At 47.5% G+C, this 12446-nt stretch overlaps 1 protein-coding gene across 1 annotated transcript in view; it reads right to left on the bottom strand.

Moving 5' to 3' along the window:
- phldb1b (pleckstrin homology-like domain, family B, member 1b) overlaps positions 1–12446 on the bottom strand; it is a 55862-nt gene that overhangs the window by 5125 nt on the left and 38291 nt on the right. The window contains exons 11-19 of the mRNA XM_079224942.1: positions 11701–11856; positions 10715–10825; positions 10452–10541; positions 8956–9108; positions 7036–7143; positions 4022–4132; positions 3835–3937; positions 2476–2797; positions 1326–1416 (exon numbers count right to left, since the gene is read on the bottom strand). Of these exons, the coding sequence (XP_079081068.1) occupies positions 1326–1416; positions 2476–2797; positions 3835–3937; positions 4022–4132; positions 7036–7143; positions 8956–9108; positions 10452–10541; positions 10715–10825; positions 11701–11856 (1245 nt within the window). The remainder of the gene's footprint in view (positions 1–1325; positions 1417–2475; positions 2798–3834; positions 3938–4021; positions 4133–7035; positions 7144–8955; positions 9109–10451; positions 10542–10714; positions 10826–11700; positions 11857–12446) is intronic.

Consider the following 12446-nt stretch of genomic DNA (forward strand, 5'->3'; position numbering starts at 1 on the left):
TCTTCAGAGGACACCTTCATAACAAGAGAAAGATAGACTAAAGATAAACTCCGTAGACTAAAGATAGACTCAGTAGACTAAAGATAGACTAAAGATAAACTCAATAGACTAAAGATAAACTCAATAGACTAAAGATAGACTCAGTAGACTAAAGATGGACTAAAGATAAACTCAGTAGACTAAAGAGACTAAAGATAGACTAAAGATAGACTAAAGATAAACTCAATAGACTAAAGATAAACTCAGTAGACTAAAGATAAACTCAATAGACTAAAGATAAACTCAGTAGACTAAAGATAAACTCAATAGACTAAAGATAAACTCAATAGACTAAAGATAAACTCAGTAGACTAAAGATAAACTCAATAGACTAAAGATAAACTCAATAGACTAAAGATAGACTCAGTAGACTAAAGATAGACTAAAGATAGACTAAAGATAAACTCAGTAGACTAAAGATAAACTCCGTAGACTAAAGATAAACTCAGTAGACTAAAGATAAACTCAGTAGACTAAAGATAAACTCAGTAGACTAAAGATAGACTAAAGATAAACTCAGTAGACTAAAGATAAACTCAGTAGACTAAAGATAAACTCCGTAGACTAAAGATAAACTCAGTAGACTAAAGATAAACTCAGTAGACTAAAGATAAACTCAATAGACTAAAGATAAACTCAATAGACTAAAGATAAACTCAATAGACTAAAGATAAACTCAGTAGACTAAAGATAAACTCAATAGACTAAAGATAAACTCAATAGACTAAAGATAAACTCAATAGACTAAAGATAGACTCAATAGACTAAAGATAGACTAAAGATAAACTCAGTAGACTAAAGATCAACTCAATAGACTAAAGATAGACTAAAGATAAACTCAGTAGACTAAAGATCAACTCAATAGACTAAAGATAGACTAAAGATAAACTCCGTAGACTAAAGATAAACTCAGTAGACTAAAGATAAACTCAATAGACTAAAGATAGACTAAAGATAAACTCAGTAGACTAAAGATAAACTCCGTAGACTAAAGATAAACTCAGTAGACTAAAGATAAACTGGACTGGGTCAAATCGTTAGTGTCTCCGTCTCTTCATCAGGACAAAGAGAGAAGAAGACGCCTGAAACATGGCGGCCGATAAAGATGAGTGAAAGCCGGCGGCTCGGCGTGACGCATTGATCAGGTGATCAATCAGAGCGATGACGCATTGATCAGGTGATCAATCAGAGCGATGACGCATTGATCAGGTGATCAATCAGAGCGATGACGCATTGATCAGGTGATCAATCAGAGGTGATCAGACTCAATGGATCTGCAGTCTCACCCGGGACTCGATCAGCCTGGCCTTCTCCAGATGAGCCTCCCTCAGCATCTTCTCCATCTCCTCGATCTTCATGGCGTCCGCTCCTCCGACGCTGAGGAGACACCAGACGCTGTCACCATGGCGACGGGGACAGCAACGCCTCATTTGCATATTACACGTAACGCAACCAACCCTCTTAATGCGAGTGATGAATATTTGCATATTACACGTAACGTTACACATTATTTGGATTAATTGTGCGACATGAGAACCATTAGTTAAATCTCCTGTGTGTTTACCATCAAAAGCCTTAATCTCACTGGAACCATTTAAAGAAGCGTCCATTAGCTCACAACCATTCCTGTGTTTCTTAATTTAATATTCATCTCTGCTGTGAGGAAGTGGAACACGGTATTTAAAAACCACAGTCGGCTGTTTTATTTCCTCCTTTAAGCTCCAACACACGGCGTTAATGAGTCTGCTCAGAGAGACTAACAGGTATCGAACCGCCGGACCTGCTGAGCCGACAGATGTTGTTACGCAAAGAACAGCTTGATCACCAGGAGGAGGACGAGAGCCAATCACAAGAGAGACAATCTCTGTAGCCCCGCCCCTAAAGCGTCCCCTGCTTTATGGTCTGTTTGACTCTAAATGACCATCATTTACTAAATGAACATCATGCTTTATTGAAGAAGACTTGAAACTAGAGATTGAGACATAAACTCATGTTTACAATGTTTACTGAGGGAATACATCAAAGAGAAGTAGAGTCATTTATATAGACTTCTATACAACCAGAGGAGTCGCCCCCTGGTGGTCAGTAGAGAGAATGCAGCTTTAACACATGAAGCATAGACTTCTATACAACCAGGGGAGTCGCCCCCTGGTGGTCAGGAGAGAGAATGCAGCTTTAGCACATGAAGCATAGACTTCTATACAACCAGAGGAGTCGCCCCTGGTGGTCAGAGAGAGAATGCAGCTTTAGCACATGAAGCATAGACTTCTATACAACCAGAGGAGTCGCCCCTGGTGGTCAGAGAGAGAATGCAGCTTTAGCACATGAAGCATAGACTTCTATACAACCAGAGGAGTCGCCCCTGTGCTTGATGTCCTGATTGAATGCGTACTTCTCATAACCAGCGTGTACTCTGTGTACTCTGTGTACTTGTACCTGGACATGTCCGGCGAGCAGGCCGAGTTGTTCCCGGTGGACACGCTGGTGTCCATGCTGTCGGAGCTCTCCAGGCTCAGGGTGTCGTACGGCTGCTCCCCGGCTGACGGCGGGTGGTGGTGCAGGATGGAGTGGTGGACCAGCGGCGGCGGGGCGCCGGCGGGGCCGTGTCCGTAGACCATGGCGGGGGAGTAGGAGGGTGACGAGGGCGCGAGGTGGGACTGGGAGCCGTGGAGCGCGTCCCACTGGCACTGGGCCTCCACCGCCGCTCGCTGCTTGAGCTCAGCCAGACGGCGGCGCTGGTCCTCGATCACCTGGTGACCTGTAGGGGGCAGGGTTCACACGCATTCTGACCAATGGGTTTCCATGACTTTTAACCAAATGTCCATGACAAACATTTAGTGAAATCTGGGTGTAAACAGTAAAAAGTGAGTAAATGTAGTATTTAAACTAACAATGAGAACACAAAGCATACAGTAAACCTTAAATGACACAAATGAATGAGACAATAGTTTGATTAAAAGAATAAACATTTATATAGATGCCTGTATGTATGCCTGCTTATATTTTGAGTCTTTCTTTTAAAAGCATATTCATTATTTCAAACTCAGCGTAAATGAACGACATGAACACATGAATAAAACACATTTTTTCCAGGTTTTCCATGAGCGTAAGAACCCTGCAGAAGATCCACCACGCTAGCGATGAGACAACATGAACATGAACACATGAACCAGGTATCTCTCCCAGTAAAGCTGTCCCAGTACTCCCCCCACAGAGCCCCGTCACAGCTCAGGCTCTAACCGCCGGTGCGCATGATGACGGGTGAGGAGCTCGTCCTGGAAAAGCAGGAGGAGCTCCTCGCCCAACATAAAAGATTCATTCTGCTCCAGCGGGAACGTTCATGGAAGATTGATGGAAGAAGAAAGAGAGATTTCAATGTTACAGACAAAAGAAAAAGATGAAAAGAAATGGAGGAGGAGGGGGGAGGGGCTAACGAGACGCCAGAGATGAAGAGGAGGAGCAGGATGATGAAGAGGAGCGTTGCATGAAGAGAGTCTGAAATGAGCCGCCGTCTAGTTCTGGTGAAAGTTACCTCTGGATGGAACCAACACCAGTAACACCATATATATATATATATATATATATATATATATATATATATATATATATATATATATATATATATATATATATATATATAGCGTTCACTTAAACTGATAGAGATCACTTTACAGTAAAAGTCACACCTCTAAACACCCGTACTGTCCCTTTAAGTGCGTTACCCAGAATCCTTTATAATAACCCGCTGGGTTGTGGCCCCTCACTGAAGTCTACCCGTGTCCCAGAGCCCGTTACCTTTCTGCTGCAGGGCGATCTGCCTCTTGGCCTCGATGTCCTGCAGCGTGGCCGCCAGGTTCCTGGGGAGGCTGCCGGTGCTGCCGGCCGCCAGCAGGGGGCTCTGTGGGGCAGGGGACCAGAGGGGTTAGTGAAGGACCAGGAGACCGGGCCCCATCATGCTGATATGAACTGAGCCAACGAGCACCTTGGGGCTGCGTCCCAGCGTCGCTGCTCCCAGCTGCAGAGGAGACCCGGACCCGGACCGGGTCTGGTGGGGGGCCAGACCCGGGTCGCTGTCCAGCTTGGAGCGGAACACCTGAGGGAAGAGGAGCAGCGTGAGGAGGGGGGTCACGAGACCAGGACCAGAGGGGGTCACGAGACCAGGACCAGAGGGGGTCACGAGACCAGGACCAGAGTCCAGAGATCAGGACCAGAGTCCAGAGGGGGTCACGGACCAGGACCAGAGTCCAGAGATCAGGACCAGAGGGGGTCACGAGACCAGGACCAGAGTCCAGAGATCAGGACCAGAGTCCAGAGGGGGTCACGGACCAGGACCAGAGTCCAGAGGGGGTCACGAGACCAGTACCAGAGATCAGGACCAGAGTCCAGAGGGGGTCACGAGACCAGTACCAGAGATCAGGACCAGAGTCCAGAGGGGGTCACGAGACCAGGACCAGAGTGTCCTTCAGGCCCTGAAGCAGACCTGGTGTTTTACTGACAAGTAGTGATACATACTAGTAAATAAATAAAGTCTTGTGACTATGAGGCTTTCATGAGGTCTGAAGTCCTACCAAGAGGTCTGGACCCCATGAGACCATGAGACGACCATGAGACCATGAGACCCTCATGACATCATGAGACCATGAGACCCTCATGAGACCATGAGACCATGAGACCCTCATGAGTCCATGAGACCATGAGACGACCATGAGACCATGAGACCCCCATGAGACCATGAGACCATAAGACCCCCATGAGACCATGAGACCCCCATGAGACCATGAGACGACCATGAGACCCTCATGAGACCATGAGACGACCATGAGACCATGAGACCCCCATGAGACCCTCATGAGACCCCCATGAGACCCTCATGAGACCATGAGACCCCCATGAGACGACCATGAGACCCCCATGAGACGACCATGAGACCATGAGACGACCATGAGACCATGAGACCCCCATGAGACCCTCATGAGACCCCCATGAGACCCTCATGAGACCATGAGACCCCCATGAGACGACCATGAGACCCCCATGAGACGACCATGAGACCCCCATGAGACCATGAGACCATAAGACCCCCATGAGACCATGAGACCCCCATGAGACCATGAGACCCCCATGAGACCATGAGACCCCCATGAGACCCTCATGAGACCCTCATGAGACCCCCATGAGACCCTCATGAGACCCCCATGAGACCCTCATGAGACCATGAGACCCCCATGAGACCATGAGACCCCCATGAGACCCCCACCAGCCCCTCTGTACCCCACAATGCGTTAAAAGATGAACACAGACGTTAAAATAAAATGCTGGATTTAATAAATCAAAAAGGTTGAACCAGAAGTTTATGTTTCTGAATCAAAAGACGGACAAGAAAATATCAAAGAGAACACACACACACACACACACACACACACACACACACACACACACACACACACACACACACACACACAGTCTCTTTCAGCAAATAGCTCTTTGATACGTTAATGCTGTATTCATGTACTGTGGGAGTTTCCGTGTGTGTGTGTGTGTGTGTGTGTGTGTGTGTGTGTGTGTGTGTGTGTTCAAAGCAGTGGCTTAAAAGCCTTCACATTCATTTGAGTGATTGAAGTTTTGTGGCGATTATTCTAAACTTTATCCCAAAAACACACAAAAAACAGACTTCCTGTTTTACACCGAAGCAACATACAAAAAGTCCCAGCATGCATCTGGTCTCCCTGTTTTTACCTGATGGGTAATATAAAGTAAACTTTACTTTCTAGTTTCCAGAGGCTTCAAAAAGGGGAAACTGTCTTTGCTATAAATATATTATTAATATATTTATATATAGTTATAATATATATCACATAAAGGAGATTTATATAATAATAATAATTCAGCCATCGTCATGGTTCCACGTCTCCGTTACTCAGGCGTACGTGAGGAAGAGGTTCCAGACTTCTAGAAACCAGAGGAACACTTAGAGATCAAAGACTTCCATGAAAACATCCTCAGGGATTTATGCTGATTTTCTGCAACGCTTTTCTTTTTAAGAAGACTTTGGAGTTCCAGAGAGAAGAAGAAGAGAGACGCCTCAGACTCTGGCGCCCCCTGTGGACAAAAGAGGTAGTGTCTAGACCACCAGGGTCCCTTTAGAGGACCAGGACTAACCTGAGGACTACAGAGGACCAGGACTAGACTGAGGTCTATAGAGGACCAGGACTAGACTGAGGTCTATAGAGGACCAGGACTACACTGAGACTATAGAGGACCAGGACTAGACTGAGGACTACAGAGGACCAGGACTAGACTGAGGTCTATAGAGGACCAGGACTACACTGAGACTATAGAGGACCAGGACTAGACTGAGGTCTATAGAGGACCAGGACTAGACTGAGACTATAGAGGACCAGGACTACACTGAGACTATAGAGGACCAGGACTAGACTGAGACTATAGAGGACCAGGACTAGACTGAGACTATAGAGGACCAGGACTACACTGAGACTATAGAGGACCAGGACTAGACTGAGACTATAGAGGACCAGGACTAGACTGAGACTATAGAGGACCAGGACTAGACTGAGACTATAGAGGACCAGGACTACACTGAGACTATAGAGGACCAGGACTAGACTGAGACTATAGAGGACCAGGACTAGACTGAGACTATAGAGGACCAGGACTAGACTGAGACTATAGAGGACCAGGACTAGACTGAGGTCTATAGAGGACCAGGACTAGACTGAGGTCTATAGAGGACCAGGACTAGACTGAGGTATAGAGGACCAGGACTAGACTGAGGTATAGAGGACCAGGACTAGACTGAGACTATAGAGGACCAGGACTACACTGAGGTCTATAGAGGACCAGGACTAGACTGAGACTATAGAGGACCAGGACTAGACTGAGGTCTATAGAGGACCAGGACTACACTGAGACTGGTCAGGACCAGTTACAGGTTCCACACAGTAACTTCAAATACACACACACACACACACACTCTACCTGCAGAACCGGCCTGCGGCCCGACACACTCTTGGGGGCAGCAAGCTGACCGGACATCAGGTCCTGGTACCAGAGGTCTAAGTCTAGCTTGAGGGGGTGAGGCGGGTGCTGGAGAGACCACCAGACAGGAAACAGAGACCACCAGACAGGAAACAGAGACCACCAGACAGGAAACAGAGACCACCAGACAGGAAACAGAGACCACCAGACCGGAAACAAAGACCACCAGACAGGAAACAAAGACCACAAGACCGGAAACAAAGACCACCAGACAGGAAACAGAGACCACAAGACAGGAAACAGAGACCACAAGCCCGGAAACAGAGACAGGAAACAGAGACCACCAGACAGGAAACAGACAATAAGACCACCAGACAGGAAACAGAGACCACCAGACAGGAAACAGAGACCACCAGACCGGAAACAGAGACCACAAGACCGGAAACAGAGACCACAAGACCACCAGACAGGAAACAGAGACCACAAGACCACCAGACAGGAAACAGAGACCACCAGACAGGAAACAGAGACCACCAGACAGGAAACAGAGACCACCAGACAAGAAACAGAGACCACCAGACAGGAAACAAAGACCACAAGACCGGAAACAAAGACCACCAGACAGGAAACAGAGACCACAAGACAGGAAACAGAGACCACAAGCCCGGAAACAGAGACAGGAAACAGAGACCACCAGACAGGAAACAGACAATAAGACCACCAGACAGGAAACAGAGACCACCAGACAGGAAACAGAGACCACCAGACAGGAAACAGAGACCAAAAGACCACCAGTCAGGAAACAGAGACCACAAGACCACCAGACAGGAAACAGAGACCACAAGACAGGAAACAAAGACCACAAGACCACAAAACAGGAAACAGATATCACAAGACCACCAGCCAGGAAACAGAGACCACAAGACCACCAGACAGGAAACAGAGACCACAAGACAGGAAACAGAGACCACCAGACAGGAACCAGAGACAGGAAACAGAGACAGGAAACAGAGACCACCAGACAGGAACCAGAGACAGGAAACAGACAGGAAACAGAGACCACAAGACCACCAGACAGGAAACAGAGACCACAAGACCACCAGACAGGAAACAGAGACCACAAGACCACCAGACAGGAAACAGAGACCACCAGACAGGAAACAGAGACCACCAGACAGGAACCAGAGACAGGAAACAGACAGGAAACAGAGACCACCAGACAGGAAGACAGGAAACAGAGAGCAGAGATTAGAAAGCAGTCAAAGACAGTGAAACATGTCCTCCATATCCTCAACAGTAATGAAGGTGTTTTGGGGGTTTATACTTATAAAGTGATTCTTAAATATCTGCTTCCTCCTCGTCAGCTTTAAGCTCGCCGCCTGCAGCTGCTGGAGTCTCATTGTTATTCTCTTTGCAGCTGCACTGACCCACTTTTAACTTCTCATCCAATTCATGTTTTTAATTCTCTTTGGAGCCAAAACAGCTTAAACAACAACAATACATGTGTTTATTACACATAACTCTGATTGAGACGAGCTGATGAAAGGGAGTTTACTATGGCGTTATCACTTTAAGACACGAGGAAGTGACTCGTGTGATGAAACACACGCAGGCGCTTCAGTGATTAAAGAAGTGAACATCATCCCAGACATGATTAAAGATATATATGTAGTGGGACTCTGGGAAGCAGGTAGTCTGTCACTGGTTTGGCATCTGTATGCTTTATATCAAGAACAATGTCTGTTTGCACCACTCATTCTGAGGAGATTAACATCATAGGAGGAATTAAAAAACATTTCTACGATTTTGTTCAGTTTCTTACAACTAAAAACATTCAAATAAAACCTGGAGGGAAACAAATGCATCCATAAAGGAAAGAGGGAAGGAAGGAAGGAGGGAAGGAAGGAAGGAAGCACACACCTCCACAGAGAGAGAGAGGGCGGAGCCGTGAGGGGAGAAGACGGGGTCTCCGGCTCCGGAATGCAGGGGCTGACGAAGAGGGGACGTCGGGGACGACTCCACCTTCGGCATCCCGTACTGCATCTGATTCAACTGGTTCACTGTCACATACTCCTTCAGACAGACAGACAGGCAGACAGACAGACAGAGAGGAGTGAAGACGAACACGTCAGTGAGACAGGCATCAGCAGAGTTGAAAGTGAACCCGTCACCAGGTGGAGCAAAGTGGCTCATAAGGTATGACACTAAGTCCCGCCACTAGGGGGCGGGACTTATGACCTATAGTTGCATCCAGCCACCAGGGGGCGGGACCTATGACCTATAGTTGCAGCCAGCCACCAGAGGGCGGGACTTATGACCTATAGTTGCAGCCAGCCACCAGGGGGCGGGACCTATGACCTATAGTTGCAGCCAGCCACCAGAGGGCGGGACTTATGACCTATAGTTGCAGCCAGCCACCAGGGGGCGGGACCTATGACCTATAGTTGCATCCAACCACTAGGGGCGGGACTTATGACCTATAGTTGCAGCCAACCACCAAGGGGCGGGACCTATGACCTATAGTTGCATCCAACCACTAGGGGCGGGACTTATGACCTATAGTTGCAGCCAGCCACCAGGGGGCGGGACCTATGACCTATAGTTGCATCCAACCACTAGGGGCGGGACTTATGACCTATAGTTGCAGCCAGCCACTAGGGGGCGGGACTTATGACCTGTAGTTGCAGCCACGAGGGGGCGGGACTTATGACCTATAGTTGCAGCCACTAGGGGGCGGGACTTATGACCTATAGTTGCATCCAGCCACCAGGGGGCGGGACTTATGACCTATAGTTGCATCCAGCCACCAGGGGGCGGGACTTATGACCTATAGTTGCATCCAGCCACCAGGGGGCGGGACTTATGACCTATAGTTGCATCCAGCCACCAGGGGGCGGGACTTATGACCTATAGTTGCATCCAGCCACCAGGGGGCGGGACTTATGACCTATATGTGCATCCAGCCACTAAGGGGCGGGACTTATGACCTATAGTTGCAGCCAACCACCAAGGGGCAGGACTTATGACCTATAGTTGCAGCCAACCACCAAGGGGCAGGACTTATGACCTATAGTTGCATCCAGCCACCAGGAGGCGGGACTTATGACCTATAGGTGCATCCAGCCACTAGGGGGCAGGACTTATGACCTATAGGTGCATCCAGCCACTAGGGGGCAGGACTTATGACCTATAGTTGCATCCAGCCACTAGGGGGCGGGACTTATGACCTATAGGCATCCTGCAACATCTGGAGCGCTTCCTGTTTCAACATCAGGAACGAGCGCTGGTTTTAAAATGTTTCCTCCAGATAAACCTCACCGGGACACGAGCTCCGTGTTGTCAAACAGTCCACGAACACAACACCGCTCCTCTACTTTAGCAGGCAGAGACGGCTGAGTGGGTCTGAGTCCTCTCACCTCTCTCATGGCGGTGGAGGACTTGGGGAAGCTCCTCCCACCCGTCAGGCCGTGGTACCGCTTCTCCAGCGCCGACAGCCTCTCCTTCTCCTGGGGCGGAAACACGAGAGTTTAACTACGTCTTTAACTTATGTCTTTTAATTCAAATTCCAGGAAGTCATCGCTGAGGTGGACAGTGTATATAAGTATGTAGATGCAGACTAAATGCAGACGTTCTGAATCTCCCTACAGCCTCTGGGTGAAAGGTCTTGACGGACTCGTACCTTGTGCAGCATCTGCAGGGTGAGCGTCCGGTCTCTGGCCAGACGCTCGTGCTCCTGAGACGCCTGCAGGCCGAGCTGGTGGGCCTGGCTCTCCAGAGCCGACACCTTGTCCTGGAGGAGGAGGAAAGGGTCAGGAGGCTGGACTACGGAGGCCCAGAGAGGCCAGAAAGAGGGAATAAAGAAGCTTCCTCCGGTTTTAATGCCTTGAGAACAGAAGAGAACCTCTCTAAATGATTTAAATATAAACACTACCACATGCTCCAATAGGACCATGATGTTTTCCTCCAGGTGAGTTTTACATTTCCCACGCACTCTGAACACAACGTAAATTAAAACTCACCTGGAACCTGTTTTTAAATCAATAAACTGTTTACATCATATTTAAAAAAATGGAACATCAGATTCATTTTTCTCTCGCAGAATTCACACGTTTTTAATCCAGCAAAATCTTCTGCTTCCATCAATATTTGTTGCCGTTTAGTCTTTAAAAAAAAAAAAAGTTTGCTCTTCTTCACGTACACAAAAGGAACGACGGCTAACAACAACACTTAACTGGCAAAACTTTGTTTTCACCTCGAGCTAGAAAAGTTTCGATCATTGTAAGAAAATGGATCACCAGATCTTTGTTTTGTTTTTATGCCACGAAATCTTCAAAATGTGTCGGCGTTCAGCCTTTTAAAAATAAAACGTTCCCTCCGTTTGCTCTCCTGCTCGCCGGAGTCTTAAACACAGGAGAGACTTTGGATAAATATTACCGGTAATGATCTCCAGTGCTGTAAAATAACATAGAAAGTATTTAAGTTGTGGATTGGTGCGTGGTACAAAATGAAAAGCTTGACTAAACCATGTGAAAGCTCCGCGTGGTGAAACCAAACGAGGCGTTTTGATGTAAATAAACTCTGCAGTGAGAACACGAGGCTGTTCCTCTCTGCTCGGTGGCTCAAACTAAACAGATCCTGCAGAAGGACGGGGGTTTGATTCCTCACCTTCCTCGTGGCCACGCTGCCGTGGTACTCGGCTCGCTCCTGCAGCAGCTGCTGGCTGATGGTCTCTCGCTCCTCCTCCAGGCTGCTCTCTCTCTCCAGCTGCTGGAACTCCAGGTCCTCAAACTTTTTGGTTCCCGTTTCCAGCGCCTCTCCGTCCTGATGGAGGCGTCATCATCATCATCATCATCATCATCATCGTAAACAAGAAAATAAAACACACCAAATACGCGTCACTCATCTGAAAGCCATCCACTATTCTCAGGCTAGCGTAGCTGCTAACACCCAAACTTTTATATTTGAGATATTTTAGAGGTTTTCCCAGCGCGGCTGAAGGGGCAAGAACAAGAACACGGTCAAGAACATGCTTTCTGCTTCAGAGCAGAGACTGTACGTGTAAAACACAGGAGGACATTAAAAGGTTTAAAATAAAACTTTGCACTGGAAGATTTGTGGAAAGAGAATAAACACCTACAATGTGAAAAGTATAGTCCAAACACTACGCGGTAGAAAGGCCGTTTATAAAGAAGCCGACCGCCTGAAAAGGCAATTCACTGACGTGCAAGTGTTGAAAACAGGAAGTAAAATAGCGTTAAAAAGGTGCAATGTGTAAAATCTGGCCAGAATCTTATTTTAAAACCTTCTAAAAGACGAGCTAGCATTATGAACAGAATGTGATGCCAGCCAGCTAGCTGCAGTGTGTCGCCTGTCCTGTAATACCACGAGTAGCCTCGAGGGGCGATAGTGAG

Source organism: Taurulus bubalis (genome assembly GCF_910589615.1).
Source record: "Taurulus bubalis genome assembly, chromosome: 10".
Lineage (NCBI taxonomy): Eukaryota > Metazoa > Chordata > Actinopteri > Perciformes > Cottidae > Taurulus > Taurulus bubalis.